Source organism: Elaeis guineensis, chromosome 9 (genome assembly GCF_000442705.2).
Source record: "Elaeis guineensis isolate ETL-2024a chromosome 9, EG11, whole genome shotgun sequence".
NCBI classification, from domain to species: domain Eukaryota; kingdom Viridiplantae; phylum Streptophyta; class Magnoliopsida; order Arecales; family Arecaceae; genus Elaeis; species Elaeis guineensis.
The window spans coordinates 90,734,190-90,759,338 of record NC_026001.2 but is presented as its reverse complement, the minus strand read 5'-3'; the positions used below and the strand labels follow the sequence as shown (position 1 = coordinate 90,759,338).

Sequence of the window (25,149 nt, the reverse complement as noted above, 5' to 3'; positions counted from 1 at the left end):
TTATGTCTTCAATTGCTACACCCTTCACCTTGTACAATTTGTCTTCAATCGCTACAGACATCCTTGCACTCGCTGCATGTGATCAGCAGAAAATGTGCAATATACTCGTAGATCTTTGCTCGTTAGAATTTAGAGCACAGCAAAGCGGGAAAACAACAGAATGGTGGCATTGTTGAACAAAAACTCCTAGTGGCAACATACTGCACAGGATTCATCAACTCCTGCAGTCGGGTTTCACTAGCATGCTAAAAGCATGAACAAGTGAATGGACACAGGCTCACAGTTATCAAGGAGATATATTGATAACTCTAAGCATGAACCCTATGCCCTTGAAGTGGCAGACATGCAAGCAGAGAGAAATAGGTGGTATTGGATCCAATACTCTAACAAAATCCAAGATTTTTGGATATTTAACTAACATATTTATATTGATGATTTATGGCATCCACAAAGTCACAGAATTTTGAGGCTGCTCGTTTCCCACCTCACAACTCAAAATGGATAGGAGAGCAGAGCACTCAAACAACCACTCAAATACAAGATTCCAAGTGTTCATCTGTGCCAGCCCAAATTACAGTGTCCTCTATAACCGCAAGTATGACTCAACGGCTCAAACAAACTGATAAAAACCAATCATGAAAATTCACAGCACAACAAGATCCACTTGATTGTTGTCACCTCTTTCAGCTTGTACCTACAACTAAACTGGCCTGATCAAAATTACCACCCAGCTATTGAAAATCCTACTACTTGCACATAGATACGGAAAATTAAGCATGAATATAGGAACAAAACACTCAAATGCAGTTAGAATAGCTCCCTCACAGGAATTTTTATAGGATAGGTTTGTAGATAATATTGTTTACCTAGGAATAACAAACAGACAAGTTACCAATTACAAACCATTACAATCAACAAGTGGAGTGCACATGTCTGCCACACAACGTACAATATGCCCTGAGGGCACATGCAGAGGAAAATCAATTAGCTGCCCTTATGCAAGCCATCCTGGCATATAAGTATTCACACTTGGCCCGGGTGCTGCTGCGATTGTTATTTGTTCTGGAGGATACCTACAGGGAAGAACTTTTTAAAATTAATTGACTAAATGTGGTTGATAAATGGTTCTCACACCATGATTGGAGATCTAGAAAAGGATTCAATTTCATGATATTCAGAAGAGATAATCCAAATACATGGATTTGCATTTATCACATTGGAGCATGAATGTGTGAAGAAATTTACTTCATCGTTTTTTGTTTCCGAGTAAGAGAAATTATGACACTTCTAATTTGCATTTATCACATTGGAGCATGAATGTGTGAAGAAATTTACTTCATCGTTTTTTGTTTCCGAGTAAGAGAAATTATGACACTTCTAAATTAAAGGATGCATGGTGATCATAATGACTTAAAGCATGCATTTCTATTCTCAGCTCATGATTTTCATAATTGTGTCCCAAATACTGCAGCAATATATTTTTTGCAATGTGTAAAACTTAAATCTATGTGAGTAGATAGGTGACATTGTCTAAGTACACCGTTCATAATACCTTTCTGGGATTGACGGTCTTTAAATTCTTGCAATAGCCCAAATATATCATGTATTATGTCACTGAAGCTCTTTAAGCTAGAAGTATCACAAAACCTATAATGCAACATTCTATTCTTACGGCAAAAATTATTCCTGATATTAGATGTTTGTAGTAAAAAGTGGTTCCCATTAACTTCCACCAATGTGGTTATTATTATTCTTCAGGCTAAGGCGTTTGTGTAATAGGCTTCCAAGGTATACTGGAATATAGGCTGCTGGGTTCAACCAAGTTCTCGATTGACAACATGATTTTCAACGCAATTGGATGAGCTACAAGCTCATCCAATTGCTGTAGGTCACTGTTCCTGACACTGTAGCATGATCAGTCATTTTACGTAGGCGACCATTTAACGGTTTCTTTTTAGGGTTTGTTGTCATGATGTGATGTAACTCTTGCTTTTCATCAAATGACTTGTGACACTTTCTTTTCTTTTCTACATGCGAAGCTTGGAACATGAGTATGAGAGCCAGGGAATCAGTCCCTATTAAACCGGTGTGATATCATTACTTATCTACTCTCCGATCCCTTTTTGCAATGTTCTTTCCTAGTTCTATTTCTATCGCCCAAGCCCTTCATCTAGCAACCTTAAAGGTGCTCCACATAACATTTGTCAGGAGCCATATCACGGCCTTTCTCTAAGATTAATCGGGACTGTTAATACGTCAGCTTGGCTAACTCCAAATCTGTGCGGAAGCTCTTCTAAACCCCTAAGCAAAACTCCATGTTTCAAGCCTACCACTTGCTCACAAATTGATCCGATTCGCCAGCATCAATGCATGGTTCAGCATGCAGGAATGTACGTATCATTTGCATGTTCATTTAGTAGTAGTTACAGCATATTCATTGCTTTGCATCCTTCAAAGATTTTTGGTAGCCATTGATAATTTTGCTGCTAGATCTTATAATTTATCTGTGAAAACCTATCATTTGAATATGATTTCAGCAATCTGAATTGAAACATCCTCATCTGGTAGTTTGCGTCCTAAGCCTAGAGTTTCTTCAGTCTAATTTTTAGATTGTTCTTAATTTGGAGTTACATGGCGTATAATCTCAGTTGATTGCATTGTAGTATTTAAGATTTGCACTACTTTAAGTTAATTTGTTATATTTCTTTGGCATCGGTTGTTAGGTTCCTGGAGTTACCCTTTTTTTTTTTTTTTTGGTAGTAAGGTTCCCAGAGTTATTTGAATGACCATGTTAAGATAAAACAATTGATTGGGTCCCATGTCTTGAATTGAAAAATAATGTTTGGCAATATTTAAATTTATATGTTTGTATTTGTGTACTAAGCACGTATGTGTATGCGTGTGTCCATGTGTCTCTACTTATGTGTGCATGAGGGTGTGTACTTATCCATGTGTATGTGTGTGTGTGTGTGTGCATGCATGTATGCATGTGTGTATATGTTTGGGAGTGGTTCAACTATCTACCCAGATAGGGAACAGCCATGCAGAGCAATGCTTTGAACACCCACAAGGAGCTCCAAAACAGACAGCAGCCACTGAGAAATAGAGGATCCAGCTAGGGTTGATATCGTTCAACTTAGCCGTGAGCAGGCTGTCATGTTTTATTTCTTGTGTGGAGCATTTCCCATGCATTGTTGTAGCTGAACCAAATGTAACCAACCAATGGTTCCCAACACATCAACCAGTCAAAATCGTAGGCATCAGACATTAAAAAGTCGTTTTTTTTCTTAGTTAATGTGGCTGACCTATTCACAAACTGCTAAAGCTACCACTTAACATGTTAGTCATGGTGCTTTTTACTACAGACAATGGAGCCGCTTTATCATGTAAAGAACTGGCACTGAGAAGATACCCGATTTGGAGAGTAGGTTCACTATCTATCTGTTGGTAGAATCCATCGCTCTGTGGTTGAGGTGGCTGCCGGCCATAGCCTACTGCATGAGCAGTGGGATCCCAAACTTGCTGCTGACCAGCCTGGTTACTTTCCTCCAACTGCACATCCCACAAAATCCACGAGAAGTTTATAGTTTTTTACTAGCAAAACAATACATATACCTAGAATACTCATCTTTAGAGCTATTCGTTGCTACATAGATCCTTACCCTTCGCCTTAGACTTTTATTGGCCTCACATAGCATTTGTTCCTGCAAGAAAGAACAATGGCAGTAGGAAGGAAATGGTGGGACAAAAATAACAATAATAAAGTGCTTTTCTGAAGCTGTTTGATTTTATTAATTATACCTTTCGTTGAAGATCTGCAAGCTGATCAAGCATGTATTGGGTCTGTAAGAAGATAATTGGTCAGTAGATTACTTCAGTAGCCGCACAAATCATCCTGTTTTGTTTTAAAGAAACTACGAACTAGCTGATCACTCCAGTTAAAAAAACTTATTCATATATGAATCATTCAACAGCTTCACCAACATGGATGTTAACATAAATGTTAAGGTCCTGTCTTAGAACACAGATACAAGCATAGCATCTCTATTTTTCATCGAGGGAGTAGGGAGGGGACTGAAACCCCAATACTAATGCAATAATTTCTAAAGCAACAAGCAGCAGAACTACAGAAAATTAAGAATCTCTGACATTGTATGCTTAATATTCTTTCTTTAAAAATGTTATGCAAGCAGTACCCGTGTTGATCTGATTTGCTTTAACGATGCATCAAGTTGCCGCTCAAGCTGCTCAAGCTCCTTGCTGCTGAGTGGGCCCAAGTCCTCACCGAGGAGATTTCTGCAGTTGTAGAGGTGCAAGAATAGAAATAAGATCCAAAAAACAGAAACAAGATGCCACCGTTGGTCTTCAACGATTCAAACTAAATACACATTTGCATCTAAGGTTGCAAATTGATGAGCACAGAAAAGACTGAAATCTACCTTTGCGATCTCTGTAAGGCTTCAGCACGTGCTTTTAGTTTCAAGTACTCCTGCTGACTACTCTGTGCCAGCAAAAGCGAAACCATTAGTCTTTTCTGATGTCACAAGTTTCACGTAATCTGAAAAATTATGTGATAACATAAATCTTAGATCGTACTCAAACCTTCTTATCATAGCATATTTTTGTACCTACTAAGATCCTGCCAACAATGGATTTCAGCCAGAACTTCCTCCCATCCTAAATCTCAAGAAACCTAATTACACCTAAACGTTACACACTGATGGTTATCTGCACTCTGGCAGAGCGCTGGAATGCCTTTGGGTGGTGCTAAAATGGGCTTCATCTCAGGATGTCTCAAGAAAGATAGAAGGGACTCCATCTTTATAGTGGTCAACCAGTTCACAGTAGTGGCACACTATTAAAGATATGATACCTTCAAACGTAGATAACTGGTTCTTGGGGAAGGGTGATAGCCTGCCTGACATATCAAAACTCTAATTTTAAATACTCACTATTTTACACTTGCTAAATTTCTATTCAAGTGAAATTTTTCATATTTGTAATATTTTAATTTTATTGAAATATTATACAAATTCTAGTTTTCATGAGAGCATATATTCCAAATTCTCTGAGAAATTAGGAATCTAATCATCAACCAAGATTATCAAATCAGTAATTTTTTCTACATTAGTATTAATAAAGTAAAAAAGGAGAAAAATTCAATAGAATCTCATTATGAACAGAATAATCAACTAAAAAATATATAGATTTGTATTAATCCATAAAATAAAAATAACTATATCTTTTTACCTGAGTCTCTCTTGATATAATATTAGTCTCCGGAGCACCATAGTTGCATTTTTGATACCTTTCAAGTGTCTTCATCATACTATACATTGAAAAGATAAGCACATCATCAGAATACCAAATATATAATAAGGATTTTAATAAAGATATTGTAAAATATACTTTATGTTAGCATGTAAGAAGAAAGACTATTGGATTGCATAATTATAAACTATCAAGCATTTCTCCAAATCGATAAAATATCTTATATTTAGTCTTCATTTCAGGAATAAAGCATTGAAGATCCAACATACTTATTATTATAGTTACATGTTTGAATTATATTATAATCAAAGTATAAAATTAATATAATGCCATAATGGGAATCACTAAAAATAATTACACATGAAGGTATTATAGCAAATCAATTAAAATATAAATCAAATTTATAACATTTGAGTGATGGTGACCATATGTGTCTCTTTTGCATTACCTTCTCTATTTTCAATGTACAAATGCAAAAGTAACTTAACCAAGTAAAAGTAAGCATGCAATTACTTGCTATAAAATAAATTAATATTTTTGAAAAATTATGCTGATATCCTGTATTAGAATTATCACAAATTTAAGTTAGAAACAGATATTGCATATATATCTTTAACATTTTATCTACTTCTATAAGATAACCATAACAAATATTTAACTTAAAAATACAGAAAAGATAATTTGGTGACTGCATTAATTAAGAATATATTACTACCAACAAAAAAATTAATGTATTATTATACAAAATGAGATTTAAAGCTATAACAATATATTCTAATTATTATGAGTTGTAAACACTTATTCATAAGTCAACTTTGTCAATAAAAAAATCCTAATTAATTTATTACCAAATTTTATTTGTCCCAGATTTGCAGATACTTTTTTTAATAAATCTAATGAATAAAAAAAATTAATCACATCCATTCATGTGGTTAACAAGCCCTACTTTCATTGTCTTTGTAAACCATAATGCAAAGTATCTCATTTTTATAATAGTCTCTATTTACGTTATAAGAAACATTTCATTAACATGCATTGACTTAGGGCTTTTGCTCTAAAAAAAAAGAGAATAGTTAAGCACCATCCATATTTGGCTCTCTAGATTTTTCTTCTTCCTCACAATTGATGCCATATAACTACTACATCTAATAATACTCAAGAAATGGGAATTTTCATTTTGCATACCTCTTGATTTAAAATTGTTGACTCTTAAGTTTATTATATAGGATGCCATATAACCCAATATATGAAGTAAGTTTAATATCTAGTATCTTCTCTTAAACGTGAACTAGTTTCTCTTATATCAACACCAAAGGAATTTATTAGTTCAACCAATTGGCACCCATATTATAATTGACTATCTTTGCCAAATCGGTTAGCCACTTTTTATTTCTATAAAATAATTAATATTTATAAATGCAACTAATTCAAAATAATTTTTTTCTGTGAAGGATTGTTAAACCTTCTCATTTATTTATATAATGTTTGAGCATACTTTTTCTTTCTTTTTACAAATGTGCAATATGAGTCTTCAAACATCTTAAACCTTAAATATTTTTCCTCTTCCAAACAAAAAATGGTTCCATGTTTACCCAACCTCCAATAGATTAAACAATTCTTCACACAAAAAGACAACTTTGGATTTGTTTTTTAATATTTAGTCATTTGGCTTATCAAAAACTAAATATTTATTTTGATTTCTATTTTGTAACATCATAAATCTTGATCTCTCAAAAATCCACTAAAGCACTAGTTATTGTAATAATGGATGAGGAGTTAAGTGGAAGAAAGCTCAAAAATTCTCATATCATTATAACAATTGTATCACCTTACATTGTGAGACAAGCTATGTGTACAATTAATGTGACTTAGGAAAACAATACAATCCTTCGAATTAAAGTTATAACATCTTCTCCAAGAGGTTAAGCATGAGTTTCTAACTTCTTCCCCTTGCATAGGAAAGACTTCATAAAACTATTGTATATATTAAGGCTACAAATATAACTCTTCTTTTGACATGACTTTGAACTTAAGCCTTTTGATTTATCGACTCCTTGGCCATGCCATGCAACAAATCCCATGGTATGTGTGGTTTTATGAAATTGCAAAAATATCTGTGTTAGTATTTTATTTCATTCCAGAAGTGTTTTTCATTCTACATGTTATACAAAACACTTTAAAAGGCATCTTTGTGATGAGGTCAGGGGAAAAAGAACACTTGGATACATTTGATATAAAATTGTCAAGTATTTGCATTCAAAAACTTAATATAAAATGAAAATTCTTCACTAACCATTTAAATAATTTGAGAAGCAATTGTCAAACTAATCAAAACATAGTTGAGAACTATACAAATAAGATGTGAAGTTTGACAACAACCTTAAGGTTCATGAGTAATTATTTCCTCATTTTTTTTTCCTTCCCTTCCATCACTTCCAATTTTCTAGGTGTCTCAAATGCCTTCCTCATTCATCCCAAATTAGTCAATGCTTACTCCAATTACTAGTTGCAAGCTTTAAGATATGAATTTTCCGTACATCTATGAATTCATATGCTCACATAATCTTGAGTAACTATACTTTCTTTGAGAGTTGTTAATCTACAAACAAAGGACGATAATTTTTATGCTAATACTCACCACATCTAATCTCAAACCCTTGACCAAGAAAAAAGAGAAAAAAAATGAGAAAATAGGCAAGTATCCATCGTTCATTAAAGAATGAATAGGATATCATATAAAACATAAGATTATTGTGATGCATGTTTATTAAACTAAACCCAAAGTTGGGTTTCAATTGATGACAATCATCATGATATGTGAAAGTCTCTATTTGTACTAACCACTAGGTTCTATTGCTAACCAACCTTCCCAAGTCTTTGATAGTGGCATAGTTTGTCCGCCTTTATTGTCAAAATAAAAAAATGGCATACTCTATATCTAACTCTCATAGAATAATCATCATATTAACTAATTCATTTATTTATGGATGGCAATGAAGAAATTAAGGCCCTAATATCTCTATAAAGAACATAATATCATGGATTACAAATTAGTAGAGATGCAGCACTAGGTTGTGTAAAAGTAGAATCATGGAAGCAAAAGAAAAAGAGTGTAAAAAACAAAGAAGTTGCCAAGGTAATTGTTCAAATTCAAACTAAAAATTTTGTATGCAAATATGGAAATACAGAAGTTCCTAGAAAAATATCAAACAGTGAGTTAAAAGCATTGTTGACTATGTTTGCACAAATACTCAAGTTGTGGAAGGCCTATCCCATGAAAGAAAAATTCTATAACATGCTCGTCATAAGCAACTAGCACAAAGATTATTTGGTGAGTTCTTTGCTTATGCATCATATAAAAAGGATCAAACTAAAATATATAACCTATCATATTAAGATAAAAAAGCTCATGAAGATCAAGAGATAGACTAGTATGTTAGTGACAATGAAAGCAAGTAAAATTCTAAATCACTCAGTTATAACATTGAGGTCAATAGAAAGAGCAGATAAATGAGAATACTTTTTAATATTTTTAATTTTATTACTACTTGCACATATTAAAAATTGACAAGTATAAAGATTTATATAGATAAAATATAATTATTTAAGTACCTTATACACACATGTATCACTATAATTGAAAAGATATGGTACACAAACTCGGAGAGACACTATATAAAAACTCTAAAAAATATGGCTATTTGGAACTTGAAGAGACATTCATGGACATTAACCCAAAATTTGCCCCAATACACACACACACACACATATATATATATCTATTCCTTTTATAAAATATAAGGAAATGGCAACTTTTATAAGGGTCAAAGGACTAATTGGTGAATGACTTTTTGACTCTCTCATAATACTTAGAACATAACCCCACACACTTATTATATTTAGTTTGATTCTGAGTATACACTGACTACACTAAGTTTCATGTTTATCCTTACAAAATGTTATCCCAAAACATAACATGGTAGCATATAAAATTAAGTTTAAATTTATAAGTTTAACTATTCAACACCACATCTTAAACTTAAACTACTACTATATCAGTCACTTCAAAAAGAGCTTGGTGCTTACAGAAGACACCCTCCATGATCATAAGATTTGACATATGCAAGTTCCAACTATTTTTCATTCACGTGATCTTGAATAGAATGGAAGGGCATATTAATATGCTTGCACCTTTCATCGTAGAACAAATTTTTGGCCAAATCAACACTAGCCAAGTTATCGATTGGATCTTGATAACTTCATTTTGAGGAACTTGAATCTCCTTGACTATCCTCCTTACATTAGTATAAAAAATTAATGCCACCATATATTGGCTTCATAAGTAAAGAGTAATAATTTATTGCTTCTTAAAAAATCATGTGAATATCATATCTCTCATATAAAAATAAAACCTACTAGTACTCTTTCTATCATCAAAGTCTACTCACCAATCGCTATTCAAATACTAGCCAGCTTGCAACCTTCCATCTTGAATATTTTAAAAAGATGGCTATCATCTCAAACTCCAAAAGCATGATTTGCTTGAAAATTCTTTAAATATTTGTATGATTATTAATTTTCAAAAAAGATCATATTACTCAAGCACCAATTAACCAATAATATATCTCTAGCTCTGTTAGTTTTCATGTAGAGCATGCTCAGAAGGATATTGGACATAGCCATTTTATTTGAAGTATCAATTCTACTATACCATATTTTAGGTGCTTATTTCAAGCCACATAGAGCCTTCTTCAACTTTAGGATCATGTCCTTATATCCTTTCTTCTAAATATCTTGTGGGCTATTCAATATACACCTCTCCAGCAATAGAGCCATTCAAAAAATGCAAACTTGACATCAATTGAAAAAAAATTATAAAGTATTTTGAGCCACTAAAGAAATAATCAATCTAATAGTTTTTATTTGGACAGCAATGTCAATCCCTCATCATAATCATGCCACCAATTCAGCTTTATACTTCTTCATATTACCTTTATGTTCTTTTTTGCTTTGAAAATCCACTTCACACTAATCATCTCTTGGACCTTTTATAAGAGTAGCTAAATCCTATATATTATTATTTTTATTGCTTTAACTTTCTCATCCAATTCTATTTATTATTATGATATACTTATCCAAACTCTATGTTTGAAATCAGAAAGAAGGCAAACAAAGGTTTGCTCAACTACTACCACATAGAATTCTCTTAGATTCTTCTTTTGTGGACTATGAAAGAGGAAGGATGAGAGGATGGTGATGATGGCAGCAAAGAGTCTTTAAAATCTTTTTCATGCTCTTTGGTCTCTTCCATACTAGTATGTAAATTTTCAATGTATTCTTTATCAAAATCTACATCCCCACTCACATATCATTTATAAGTATTTGGTCAAGCAACTTCTAAATTTGGATCAGCATGGTAGCATGGTACTTGAGAAACATATACTTGGCACTCTTATCATCAAGCTTAACTCTTGTTTATTGTGCACATATGTATAGACAATGCTTCCAAACACTTTCAAATGTGATACATTTGGTTTCCTCATCGTTCATGCTTTTTATGGAGTATTCTCCTATAGGCTTCTAGTTAGCATCTTTTTAACAAATAGATGGTGCAATGCACTGTAATGATCCATAACTTTTTGATAGGTTTCTGCTATTCAATATGCTTTAACCTACATCAAGAACAATCATATTCTTCTTCTAAATTATGTCATTTTGTAGAGAAAAATTGATCTGATTGAGGAGAAGAAAAATTTTTCTCCATCCACTTAACTCAAATCTCAGAAAAAGAAAATTAGAAGTAGAGATAAAAATTTTGAAAGTATGGTTTAAGTTTCATTTTCTTTTTTTGATTGTTTTACAAATGAGATATATAGCCTCTATTTATAATAGTAAGATCTATCCTTATATAATTTGGATCGAATTTTTTTTCTAGCTTTTATATGAATATTTGCCCTTACACAATAGGATTGGATTCCTTTTTCTAGTTTTAGTAGGACTCTTTTACTTAAAATAGACATATTTAGTAGAAATAATCTAAAAAAAATTAAAAATCTTCAGAATGTAGATCTCAACTACTATATCAACTTCGTATTATGTTGCTTCATCGTATTCTTCTTGAATTGAAAACTATACATAATTAAAATCTTATCCAAAAGAAAAAAATTTAGTTGGATAACACATTTTAAACCCCAAACAAAGTAATTTAAGCCTGATCACTAAAGCCACCACCTCTTAAAAGACATGGCATCATGATATAGATCTCATTTGATTTGTTTTAAAAATAAAGATCATCAAAATTGAACATCATATAATCAGATTATGATCTTTGAAAGTTTGGCTTGCGACTCGACTTTCCAATACGATGGATCTTGCTCATGAAGCTTGTCCGACCCATTCATAATAATCACGGTGGTCCACATCTAGACATCTAGTTTGATGATCCTTCTGGATCAGGAATAAGGATCTATCAAAAGATCCTAGAAGTCATACTCTTAACAAAAAATCTTTAAAGATCAAGGTCATGAATTCACCACCTCGATTTGATCTTATGGCTTTTGATGGAGTAGCCATTTTAGTTCTCTATGGATGCTTTGAACTTCTTGAAAGCACCAGCCACCTTGAGATTTTTCTTTAAGAAGTAAATTCATGTCTTTCTAATATAATCATCAATTGAAGGGAATAACGATGGTTACCAAAAAAATTACATATGATTGGTCCACAACATTAGAATGGATGAGTTCAAGTAAACTTTTTGCATAACAAGATACCTTCCTTAGGAAGCTCTTTGTAAAGGATTTGCCAAGATTACATTCTTCACATTATTGCTCCAAATGATCAATATGAGGCAAGCCATTCACCATCTTCTTACTAGATAGCAACTTGAGATCATTAAAACTAAGATGTCCAGATCTCAAATGCCAAAACTAATTAGTTTCTTTCATGCAAGCATTCAATCATATAGCAATTTCATTTTTGATATTTAGCATAAGCATTCAATTTCTTTTCATCTTAATGTATAAAAGCAAATTATTACTTTGATCTCTTATCATAAGGCTATGATTTTTTGTGTATATCATAGACATTTTTTCTAAGAATGGTCTCATTCTCAAATTACTATTCTTCTATCTAGCACATAATGGACATTTGAGATAAATTAGTAGCTTTCTTCAGAGAATTAAGATTTTACATTTGCCTTTATAGGATTTTTAATAAATCTCCAAAAATAAGTTGGTACCCACAGCTTCATCTATCCCCATAAATATCTTTATTTTTTTCACAAATCTACTTGCTTGTGTAGATATCTTGAAACCACACACCTAGCTTGTGAGTTCCATCTTCATCATGTGCTTGCAAATGAATAGGATCTCTTTGTTCTTCTTTATACTTTAATTGACTTTCTTTTTAACTTAAATAGATTCATCATACCAACACTCCAATACATAACGAGCAAGATTTCTATAATTGCAATAATGAACTTTAGACTCACAATATCTTTAGTCTTTAGAAGAACATTCTCTTCCTCAATCTCTTTTAGGGCTATTTTCAACATCATTGTTACTATACCCACTTTGTCCTCAACTATGCCCATTGGCTCCACCTCAGCCTTGACCATAAACTCAACTATAGTCTCTTTTGATTTTTTCTTTCCTTCTTTCAAAGAAAATTTACTTTAGAGGACTTGCTCCAATAGCCCTTGCTTCTCCTTATTAGGTTTTTGTCCTTAACAAATCATCCAACTGTTTAGTGGCTATGATGATGTAACCAAACTTAGCATCTAAGCAGTGTAAAATTTTCTCAACAACTCAAGAATCATTCATCAACTTATTATTTCTTTTCAATTGATTTAGAATGGCTAACATTCTTATGAAGTAGTCCAAAATGGACTCTAATTTTTTGGTTTACAAGGCTTCAAATTTACCTCATAGGGTTTGGAGGTGAACTTTTGTCACCTACAACTATTGTAGGCATTTTGGAGCATCTTCTATACATTTTAAGTAGTCGTGGTGGCAACAACCTTCTCAAATACGACTTTATCTAAGCTTTGCTAAATGAGATAGAGGGCTTTCTTATCTTTTTTTCTTCAATCCCCCAAACTCTTCCTTTGATTTGCCAATAAAGAGGCCTCATCTTGAGGCTCCACAAAGCCTCCATCGAATACCTTCCTAATATTTTGTTAGTTAAGCAAAGTCTCCATTTAGATACACCAATTCAGAGCTGTTGACGAGACAAGGGATTGGAGGATTTCTACATGCCATTGCCAAGCTAGCTTTGATACTACTATGTTGGTGACAGTGGAGTGAGTAGAATTTTAAGTCAGTCTATTTTAACATTGAGGGAAGGAGGAAAGGATAACATAGAAGACTTAATAATATTTTTTTATTCAATTATTACTTACCTATACATAAAATGATTGATTACAAAGATTTATATAAATACAATTTGATCCTTCAAATATCCTTTACATAAATGCATCATTATAATCTGAAAGATATATTACAAGGACTCTAAGAGAAACCATGTAGAAACTCCAAAAGCCATGATTGCGTGAAAACTCTAAGAAATATGAATGTTAACTAATTGATATATTTATATATGACTTAAGAATTTTTCTAGACTATTTTCTTTACAAAATATGAAGATATGGTATCTTTTACTGAGGGTCAAAGAACTAACCCAAGAGTGACTCCTTGACTCTCTCACAATATTTAGAAAATGACTTGATACACTTACTATATCTACTGTGACTCCCATAATACTTCTACTACACCAAATTACAGGTTTAACCTTAGAAAATATTACCTCAAAATATAACATCATTACATGCAAAATTAAGTTTAGCAATCCAACAAAGGAAGGGAGTGTGGCATGTCAAAATGACTAACTGAAGTGACATTAAGTGTTTGTTCTTACTTCTTTTGAGGTAGGGGGTGCCACTAAGATTTATGTTGTAAAAACAAAAGTTTCACAGAAATTGTAATCTGAAGATGTTTCCAAAAGGATACAAAGCACAAGCCTAATGTAAAAAACTTTAGATTCCTCCAAAAAAAACTAAATGCATGAAACACTAGAGATTTGAAGATCTCCTTCAACCATCTTCCAGTATCATGCTACCACATAATAATTCCTTAAAGGTTACCATCTAGCCATACAAAACTATGACAACAAACTACAATATCAAAGATATCAGCTAGGTGGGGAATCTGAGTTTACGAGAGTTGGGGTGCATATAAAAATAGATCTGATTAGGCTCTGAATCAAAAGGCAAGGGGAAAACTACAAAAAAATAATTATAACCTGCCGCTTCCAAGTCTCCTGTATGAATTTTTATGAACAATCTCTTTGGAGTTCCCTTGCCATTTTTCTAAAAATCAACAGTATCTTGTTCTTCTTTTCTTAACCATGAAGAACCATTGGCAACGGAAAAAAGAAAAAAGTATATCTATAAGTAGAGATGATTTTTACATGAAAAAAAAAAGAAAAAAATGAACAGTGACTTGGAGGTCATTACATCATTTGGATAAGAGAAAGAGGATCAAAAGGAGGAAGAAGAATAATAGCATCTGGTGTTACAGGAAAAGAAAAATGAAAGGGGAAAGTTTACAATTACGTCTTTTTTTTTTTTTTAATGTTCTTCCCATTATGTATGAAATCTTAAATTGAAAATGCTTTCACTAGATGATGATAACTTAATCCAACTTTTGTGATGTTGAAAATTTTATATGTTAAATTGCAGATACCTTGAGACTTTTTTCAGTAAATGAAATCTGAGACTTTGACATTTAAATGAAATCTGAGACTTTGACATCACACTAAACTCAGAATTACAAAATAGAGCTTCAACGTAATTAATTGCCAAGAAAGCAACAGAAATGACTGAAAACACTGGAAAAGTAGCAAGAATTAAAGCACAAAGTAATGGTCAAATCAGAGAATATTGAGCATGGAAACGACCATGCACAGGCTCTACCGCACAACCTTGAACCGAATGGTCATTACCACGTCCATATGAATAATCCACACACGAAACCTAGACAACCTAAAGACCAGAAAACAAAAGTAGTATTCGTGAAAGACTTAAAAAACAACCCACTTTTTCTCCAAACAACCCACTTTTTCTTCGCAGAAAAACACGACTGATGGGCATCTCAACCTAGATTTCATGTCGTAGTTACTCGAAAAGACCGTTTCTTTTAGTATTTTTTTTCTTGACCCGGAAGAAACCTTGAAACAAATCGAACAACATAAATTTCACAGCATGAAAACGACAAAGCCGGCAAACTCTAAAAGTTTCCAAAAGATTTCTAACGAAGATCGGAGGAGAGAAAACCTAGGACTTTCGAGCAGGCGTCGGAAAGCTAGCGTACTATTTCTTACAACCGCCAAAAAAGTATTAAAAAAGTCCCAGCTTTACGAAGAGAAAAACTGTCAAAACCCATCTAAGAGTGAAAGAAAGAGATTTGAAGGAAATTATAAAAGGAAGACAGCAGATCTGAGACAAAACACAAAACCCTAACCCTTAAAGCTAGAGCTGGTGCAACCAGAACACCATCTTTCCACGGATCTGATGCTCCGTAACTCATTAAAAACCTTAGATCACTCCGCTCCTCAGTACGAGAAGAAAAACATAAATCAAAAACCAAAGAGTGCCGTTTTTATAGATCACCGGTTTCTTTTCTCAGCGGATCTGGCCTCCTTTCCATCGTTTCACCAAAGCGGAAACCTAGCACAAGAACCGCAACTGGAACACTCCCTCCCCAAAATCTAAAACGGGAAACGGATCAAAACCAAGAAAAGCTAACAAAACATCCAAGGCGTCTCAACCAAAAAAGCATCTGAAAAGAAACTTTTTTTCCTCCTTTTTTCACCCAGTTCTCGTCCTCTGCCTACTACCTGGAGCTGCTGCAGAACTCGTAAAGCTTCCCGCGGTTGGAGAAGATGATGAGAGCAACCTCGGCGTCGCAGAGCACGGAGAGCTCGTAGGCCTTCTTGAGGAGCCCATTCCGCCGCTTCGCGAAGGTCACCTGGCGATTGATCTTGTTCTCGATTCTCTTCAGCTCCACCCTTCCCCTCCCCATCTTCTCTCCTCTCTCTCTCTCTAAGATCGCTGGAAGAGAATCTAAGAGAGCTAAGGGGAAAGCTTTTGGTTGGGAGAAAAGAAGGAAGAGAGCTCCTTTCTATTTGTAGAACGCGAGAGAGAAAGAAAGGTGGTGGGACTTTTAGCTTCGAGTCATTTAATAATTATTTTATTATCGTTTTTGTACTTTTTATGAGAGGTTTTGGCGGAGAGTTTTCTTGCCGTGCTGACTTTTATCCCGTGGTCCCTCGTCTTCTTCTGTGGGGCTAGAGAGCATAAAAATGTACACTAACCAAAAGAATTGCCACGAGAGTTTCAATCCACATGGCATCTGTTGAGTGGATAATCCGATCCGTTTCTGAGAAGTTCTCCATTCACGGATTTCCACGTCGGATGTGATTGTGCATGCCGAAATATTGTGGAGTGTACCATTGTTTGGAGGGGAGAGGAGGCACTTTTAGAGGCCAGTGGTTTTCTTACACCGTAGGTGGGCGGGGAGGTGAAGGAATAAATTGGGGTCACGTGTCAATATGTTGATGGTGGATGTCTCATAATGTCTGCCACTGGTTCGCAGAGGCATGTGACTTAGAGGCTAGACGTGAGACGTTTGTTCCGTTCTATTACAAAAAGAAAAAGAAAAAAAAAACTGAGAGATGCATCGTGACACACGCCGTAGGACGGGTTGCATCTAAAGAAGGATTCACCTACCTTCCCACGAATCTGAATCACAGTGGTTGCATCTAAATCTATACAAATAAAGGGATGAAAAGCTTAAAATGCTTTAAAATTTGTATAGGATGTAATTTAATAATAAATTTCACACAAACAAAAAAAATAATTATTCTTTTATGCTCAAGATACAACCCAAACTCCATACCAAAATCCAAATCTATGCTCTGAGAAGATAAATCCTAATACCTGTATAACCAAGATATTAAAAAATATGGGTATGAAAGTAAGGATCAGCACTCTTCAACATTGAGCCATATCTCTTGTCTTAAGTAAAGGTGACAATTTATGATCCATCAATCTGATCCACCCGATTTAAGTAGGTTTATATTTAATATAAATGGATTCAAATCATAAATATGTCAATCTATTTAGAGTTATTTATTAAAAAGGTTGTGTTCAAATTAGATCTTCGATCCGTTTAATCTACTTTGAACTACACAATAATTAAGTCGAGTCATAGCCCAACCCATTTAAATATATTAAAATTTGCTTAACATATTTTTGACTTATTTAATCCAACCAATTGAACTATTTAACCAATTTAATCTGTTTAACCTTACTTTACATATTTAACAGATAGGTTATTTTGGTTGGGTTCGATTATTTGTTTAATAAAAAGATTTGGCTTTAAACCTTTCTCAACCCACATCTGACCCTATCCGTATTTGACCCAACCCACCCAACTGCCACCCTTAGTCTTAAGTGACAAGGAATAGTAGCATCAAATATAATATTTAAAGGTGATGACTTAACCAATTGGCAAAACTAGGAAATGCTTCTCAAGGGAGTTGGATTAGGACATGGTTTTGATTAGAAGAGGTGCAAAAATTGCAATAATACAAAAATCTCGTCACATAGAAGTTACAAAGGTTATGTCTACTTTCTTATTCCCCTCCCCCCCCCCCCCCACCAAAAAAAAAAAAAAAAAAAGATTATGTCTACTTTAATTACCAGTGGTTCTCTTATTTATAACCTTGGTATTTAATTTATGTATTCTATCTGGGAGAAAAGTAATGGTGAGCTTACATATCATCTCTATAATTTTTTTTGCATGAAATTTGTACTATACTAGCATTGATACAAGCAACTATGCTATTTGAAAAAGGGTCTGTTGTGCATTATTAATTGACTTGTCAAGGATTGATTCACTTGTTAGGTGGGGTCAAGTATATGAAAGGTCAATAATATCTTGGTTTATTTTATATGCAACTAAAAGACTAGGACATTTATTTGGCATGATTGAAAGGTTACAAATATTTGATACGTCAATTATCTAGGCATAAACAGGCTGGTATTTTACGTATAGTTTCCATCCAAATCCATTTTTTGAGTGTTAGAATACAAGTAAGTCACGCAATGTACAAAAAATTACAAAGAAGTTCTTTGATTGTGATTTATGAGGAAGGACTCTAGTATATGCAACTGGATGAGATGCATGCTGCCATAAAATTGGCATATTGCAGCATGTTTGGACAATCAAATGGGTGATACGAAGACAATAGTTGAAATTACATGGTCCCACCTAACGGGATGATCACATTAGGTTGAAAATGTAGGTCTAGCACATCATTTTCAAATTTGTATCATGTTTAGCGATGAACTTGGCTATTAGAATTGTGTTTTGGTAGACCTAAGTCCAAGTTAGACAAAAATTATACACATAATAAGTTTTGATTCGAAAATGATCTTTAACTATGGCTGATTACTAATAACAATATAATCAGACATAATCTGAATGCACATGATTTAATTAGAATGATTCCACAAGACAATATTCTCTTCAATTAAGGTCAAATTGAAACTTCACCATTAAACCATGATTTACCACTATTGCTACACCTCAAGTACATGTTTAATCTACTGACTAATGACTTGACATGTACAACCGTATTGTCATGCTGAATTTATGCACATATATAAGTAAATAAATTTCTCATAAGATGTACAACATGCAGTTACCCGATCGATATACAAATTCCACATGATTTCTAGGATGGCTAAAGTGCAAGCATACCATGAAGCATGCACAATTTCACCTGAAATAATGCAAGTGGCGGATCTTAGCCACATAGAAATTAAATTTCATTTTGCATGCAAAGGAGATGACATTATCTTATGATGTTTATAGCCAGTGGATGTATTCAACAGGGATCTTTGATAGCATGTAAGGTTGCTATATCATCAATGGTTGTCTATTCTAAAGCATGCTTTATTTAGCTTAACTGGTTTTTATAATAACAATGCCTATTGGGATTCCTCATTGTCTTAATGTTCAAAAAGAGGAAACATGGGAAAGAAAAGTTGGATCAACAGCCAAAGAAGAGCACAACCACGTCGAGAGGACATGGATACAAAACATGAATCTAAAGGTAGGCTTAACTGCCGCCAACTTCCTATTTACGATGGATAGATAAGATAGAATAAAAATAGTGGGAAAAGGTGAAAAGAAGTCATAAAATGTAAGAGACGGGGGTAAATCTCTCTCTCTCTCTCGTTCAAAGAGTCTTCATGTTTATATTCATCTTTCGATTAGATGCCACCATCAATGAACATAAACAGAGTAAAAAGGCTCAAATATCTTTGACTGTTCCATAAAATCTCATCATGTGTCATTATAGAACCTAATCCAGTCGTAATTTCCCTGTGTCATTATAGGACATAACAACAGCCTTCATCTTCTTGGCATGCATCTTATATCATCATTAATGGCATCAAAGCTAAGGTATACCTATCGAGTCTAACCGCACACGACTCAGGCTATAGCTTCCTTATTTAATTTTATATCTTCACTGGAATAAGAATCTAATCCAATTAAATCTAGTCATAAATACAAAGACCAGCTTGTGGTCGAAGCTAAATGGTTGAGTACCATCATATCTTCTAGTTCACATTGAGTTATAGATGGGATCCACTTTGATACTATATGTAATAGCTTAGATCTCATCCAAAAAAATCTAGCCAAGGTTTTATTTGATTCCTTGCCCTCTATAAGTATGCAAGATCCCTCTACCATATAAGTGATAGGTGACCAAATATACACTTGTCCAGGTCCTCTCATCCTAGACGTGTCATCATTTGACACCATGTTATAATACAGGTGAGGCCTTTTGTTTATATGTAATATTTCGGATATTTTAAGTATAATTAATGCAAAGAAATTCAGATTTTCCTCTAAATTAATTGTTGTTTTGTATTTAGTCGTTGCATGATATTTTATTAGTGACCCTTCATTTCAATTTTTAAAGGCTATTTTATGGTGAGTCTAAAAAATGTATACTCATGAATAAGAACAAGTCTATTTATATATGAAAACTAAATATAAATGATAATTATTAAAAGACCGGTTAACAAATGGCACACAAATAAATAATCAGTAGTTTACCAAAACTAAAGACCATTCTCAGCCTTTGGATGAGGCTACTCGACATTAAAGGCACCAATTAGTGAGACATATTTCTATTATCATTTTACATGACAATATTATAACATAATTAAGCAAATTAATCAAAATTTAAATGAATTTTCACCCTAAAAGCACCATGAGAACACCAAGGACTTAAAGCCTACCAAACAAGGGATATAAAAGCTCAAGCAACAATTTTCTTTTATTTCTTTTTTTAAAGAAGGAGCTCTCGAAGAATTTTTGGTGATGACTTCAACATATATTTGGATAACTAAATTCCTCATTCAAAAAAATAACAACAATGAATGTTGGTAGTAGTGCCAACTCTTATTAAGATTAAACCAATAGTGGATAGACCAAAATTAAATATGGCTATACAGAATAGGGAATGTTACAGCACTGGCTCAGACTATGGGTGATCATGGTTCTTCTAATTGGATTTGAATGAATTTGAAACTTTTGTCCAATAAAAATGCTAAAATTTAAATGGTACTAAAAAAATAGGTAGATTTTAGATACCTATATAAGACCATGAATCTAAATAATATCTTCTAACTAGTCTTTTTAAATGAGATTTTGAATTGTTATGATGATGTTATCTTTCCATATAGACACACTTAGTTTATGTCGTTTCATCTTTTTAAGATGTTCCACCATTACATAGTTTGTTACAGTCTTAAGGAGCCACAGCCTCCATTTTCATGAGGCAAATTAAATGCATAGAAACCCATAGGACCATATAGGGTTGCTTGTGTTTCCTTTGTTTCCAATTTTGACTGGGTTATGAGAAGGTTCGATGACATAATTTCGACAAATGGTTCTTTAGTGTTTAATATTTTTCTACATTTAATATAGTTTTTCCATGAAAAAAATTAAGAAAATGCATTGAAGTGCTTGTTAGTGCATGTCAAAAGCTTCACAAGCTCACTAGCTCGAGAAATCAACATTTCAATCACCGCCATGTATCACACCGATTCCTATGAGCCATATTATTTATCCTTTGAGACATAGCATTAAAATATTTTTATGCATGAAAATGGGTGCCCATAGCATTGCCTGAAATGGTGAACTTTTTCACCTAGTAGTTTTACCCCCTTAAATATTTTTAACTATGATTTGATTAAAGGCACTGGATAATTAAACTTTCCTTGATGAACAACATCTGAGCTAATAATAATAATAATAATAATAATAATAATAATAATAATAATAATAATAATAATAAATTATGTTTCTAATTTTTGAACTAAGTTAAATTTTCTTTAGTGGTCCCTGAACTATAAAATTCTAAACTTTAGTCCTTCAAGTATCTAAATTGGTTTAATATTGTCCTCAGATACGATTCTGATAATTTTGTCTCACCGAAAATCTGATCTGACAAAATACGATATATGCATGGATAATCTTTCTCAGCTGATGCTGACGTAGCTTTGAATAGTTTTAAAAATGATGCTGCCGTGGGCAAGATGGGTGATTAGATGGTCTAAATAGTCCGAACGGATGTTTTACGTTATATTTTTCCATCTATGCCCTAATTTCAGAAGATGCCTCTTCTTCTCTAATCAGAAGCCCTTTTTCTTCCCCAATTCAAACAAGAGGGTCAATTTTCAGCTTGATTCTATCCCAACTTCTAGCAATATATGTCTGAGGGGATTTCTTTATAGTGTTCATGCTTCCTCTTCTGCAGTGTTCAACACCTAGGATTTCTTTGCTTTTCGTTGTGTTTGGTATCTTTCTTCCCCGTGTACTGAGGTATTCATCCTAGATTTATAATGTTAGGTTTATAATCTACAAGTATGTAATGTATTTGAATCAGAGTATACAAATTTTGATGGCTTTGTTTGCCATTATGAAATCAAAGATTTGGGATAAAGGGAGTCCATAAAGGGTTATGCATCATCACCAACTAGGGCATACATGTTTCCCTTTGTAGCCTACGACGGTTGTTGAGATGGATTTGGAAGGGATTCAGTAGTTTGTGTGGTGTTCTATTTGATAATTAAAGTTATACTCTATACACTCTATTTAGCCTAAAGTGAAGATGTTTGGTGTTGTAATCCTAGAGTTTGTCTGTGGTCATTCTTATATGTTAATGTTTTAAATGATCCTTATTCTTCATGCTTTGTTTGCCAATTAAACTTATGTTCTTTGTTAACATTCACATTATGGTATATATATAATCCTTGAAGTGTTTGTCAATATTTTAAATGGTCCACAAGCTTCAAAAACCAATCAAATCTTATTCATAGGTTATTTGTTATTTGAAGTTCAATGATTAGTCCTTTTGTATGCATGTATACCTTGTTAGGTAGTAGATTGCTCACTATCATGCTTTTGTTAAAATGCATTCTTATACACATTCCTTTAACATGTATCTCTGTGGTCCTCACAATATATGTCATTTTTCTAAATGATTACTAGTCTTCAAAGAATGTATAATTTGATCCTTAGAGCATTGGTGGATATGACTTCCAACATATTTTATATCATAATTCATCATGATGAGAAATTCATATTCAGACCTACTGTAAGATATGTTGGAGGATAAATTTTGATTTTTGACAATGTGGATCTTGATAGATTCTCTATTCTAGATATGGAGAGCATGTTGAGGGATATTAGGGTTTCTGATTTCTCTCAATTTTACTATGTCAAGCCAGAAAAATTTTGAATAATGGATTGAAGTTTATTTTTGGTGATCAAGATGTTTTAGATATGATTTTAGACATTCCTCCAAATAGCATGATATATGTTCATGTGGAATATGAAGATGAAGTTGTGAGTGCTTATTAGAAAGCTGTGCCAAAGCTAGTACAGTTGGAGCAACTACAGTCGTGTTCAATTATCGAGCCATTGCTCAATTTAGAGTATGTGCTCATTCATTTACATGAAGAACTTGTTGGAGAAGGAAGTGAGGATATTAGGGCAAAAGACAGTGAGGGAGTTGGGGTTAAACAAAGTGAAAATAAGAGTGATAGAAGCATTAATTTGGATGACCTATGTGACAGTGATTACGTGGGGAGTGATGATGAGGAGGTACAACTTAGGGCTAAAGAGTTCGAATCTGGGGCTGCAGAGGCCGAATCTAGAGCTAAACAAGCTAAAACTAGGAATGGATCATCTGAACCTAAGGCTGAATAGGGGTGGCAATCAAGTCAGATCGGATCATAAATGGGTCAGGTCATAAACGGATCAGGTTAGAAAATCATCAATCCAAATCTGACCTATTTATTAAATGAGTCCAAAATTCAAACATGAATCCGACCTATTTATTAAACAGGTAATCCGACCCGACACATTTAACCCATTTATTAAATAGGTCAAATTAGGTTAAACGGATTAAATAGATTAAATGAAATAAATGGATCGAGTTAAATGAGTCAGAAACAGATTAAATAGATTTTAAACAGATCAAATAGACCTTAAATAGGTTAAACAGATTAAATGGATCAGAAATAGGTTAAACAGGTTAAATGGATTATCTAACTTAACCCGATCTGAATATTAAACGAGTTAAACGGGTCAAATATCTAAAATTCAAATCCGACCCACTTATTAAACGGGTTAAACAGGTTGACCCATTTATGATCCAAACTCGTTTAGCCTAAACTCAAACCTGTTTATGGCAGGTCGAACACGAATCAGGTTGGTGGATCAAATCATATTTTATCAGTCCTAAGACTGAAGAGGATGAAATCCAGCTAGATATTTTCTCAGATAATGCAGATGGTGATGAATTAGATTCATATGAATCTTTAAATGAGGAGAGAGATGATACGTTCGATATTTTTAAAGAGAAAACTAATTTAGATAATGTTCAATTTAAGTTAGACATAAAATTCAAGAGCTTCACCATCCTTAAAGTAGTAATTAGAGAGCATACAATTAATGGGGGCCATAATATTAGGTTGGTGAAAAATAACAAGATGAGGGTAAGAGCAATATACCATGACAATTGTAGGTACAAATTACATACTTCTTTGATGCAAAATGGATCAACTGTATAGATTAAATCTTATCATGGTGAGCACACTTATTGCAGACAGATTTGAAATGAAAATATGAAATCAAGTTATCTAGCTAATAAGTATCTTGAAAGATTCAAGAGTCAGCCCTCTTGTAAGTCAAGTGAGTTGATTGTGTAAGTTAGACAGGATTTGAATGTATAAATATTAATATCTCAAACTTATTGGGCAAAGAGGAAGGCTATGGAGATGACCAATGGGAGTACAATGGAGTAATATAGCAGACTATAAGATTAACTGAGAAGATTAGAAGGATAAATGAAGATAGTACAGTAAAAATACTTTTTGATATATAAGTTTTCAATGTTTCACCAATCTTTAAAAAATTTTATATCTATTTTGCTGCTTGTAAGTAAGATTTTCTGGATGGCTGCAAGCCTATAATTACTCGAGATGCTTGTCACCTAAAAGGATCTTACTTGAGATAGTTAATTACCGCAATTGGGATTGATGAAAATGATAGTATGTACAAGCTGAATCCAAAGACAGCTGGTCTTGGTTCTTGAAGTTTCTTCAGCTTGACATTGGCTTGTATAGGGATAAAGGATGGACATTCATTTCTAACAAACAGGAGGTACCATTATGATTTACATATTTGCATTGGACAGATTATTTTATTTATGATAATGTATGTAGTGTAT

The 25,149-nt window shown here is 33.4% G+C and overlaps 1 protein-coding gene across 1 annotated transcript; it reads right to left on the bottom strand.

The window, feature by feature from the left end:
* Positions 1–802: 802 nt before the first annotated feature.
* MADS2 (agamous-like MADS-box protein AGL9 homolog) lies at positions 803–16,419 on the bottom strand (the record flags this gene model as incomplete). Its single annotated transcript, NM_001303606.1, is given in 8 exon segments — positions 803–1,073; positions 3,413–3,552; positions 3,663–3,704; positions 3,802–3,843; positions 4,197–4,296; positions 4,440–4,501; positions 5,251–5,329; positions 16,165–16,419. Coding segments are annotated over 8 exon segments (729 nt in total). The 3' UTR covers positions 803–994.
* Positions 16,420–25,149: the final 8,730 nt, after the last annotated feature.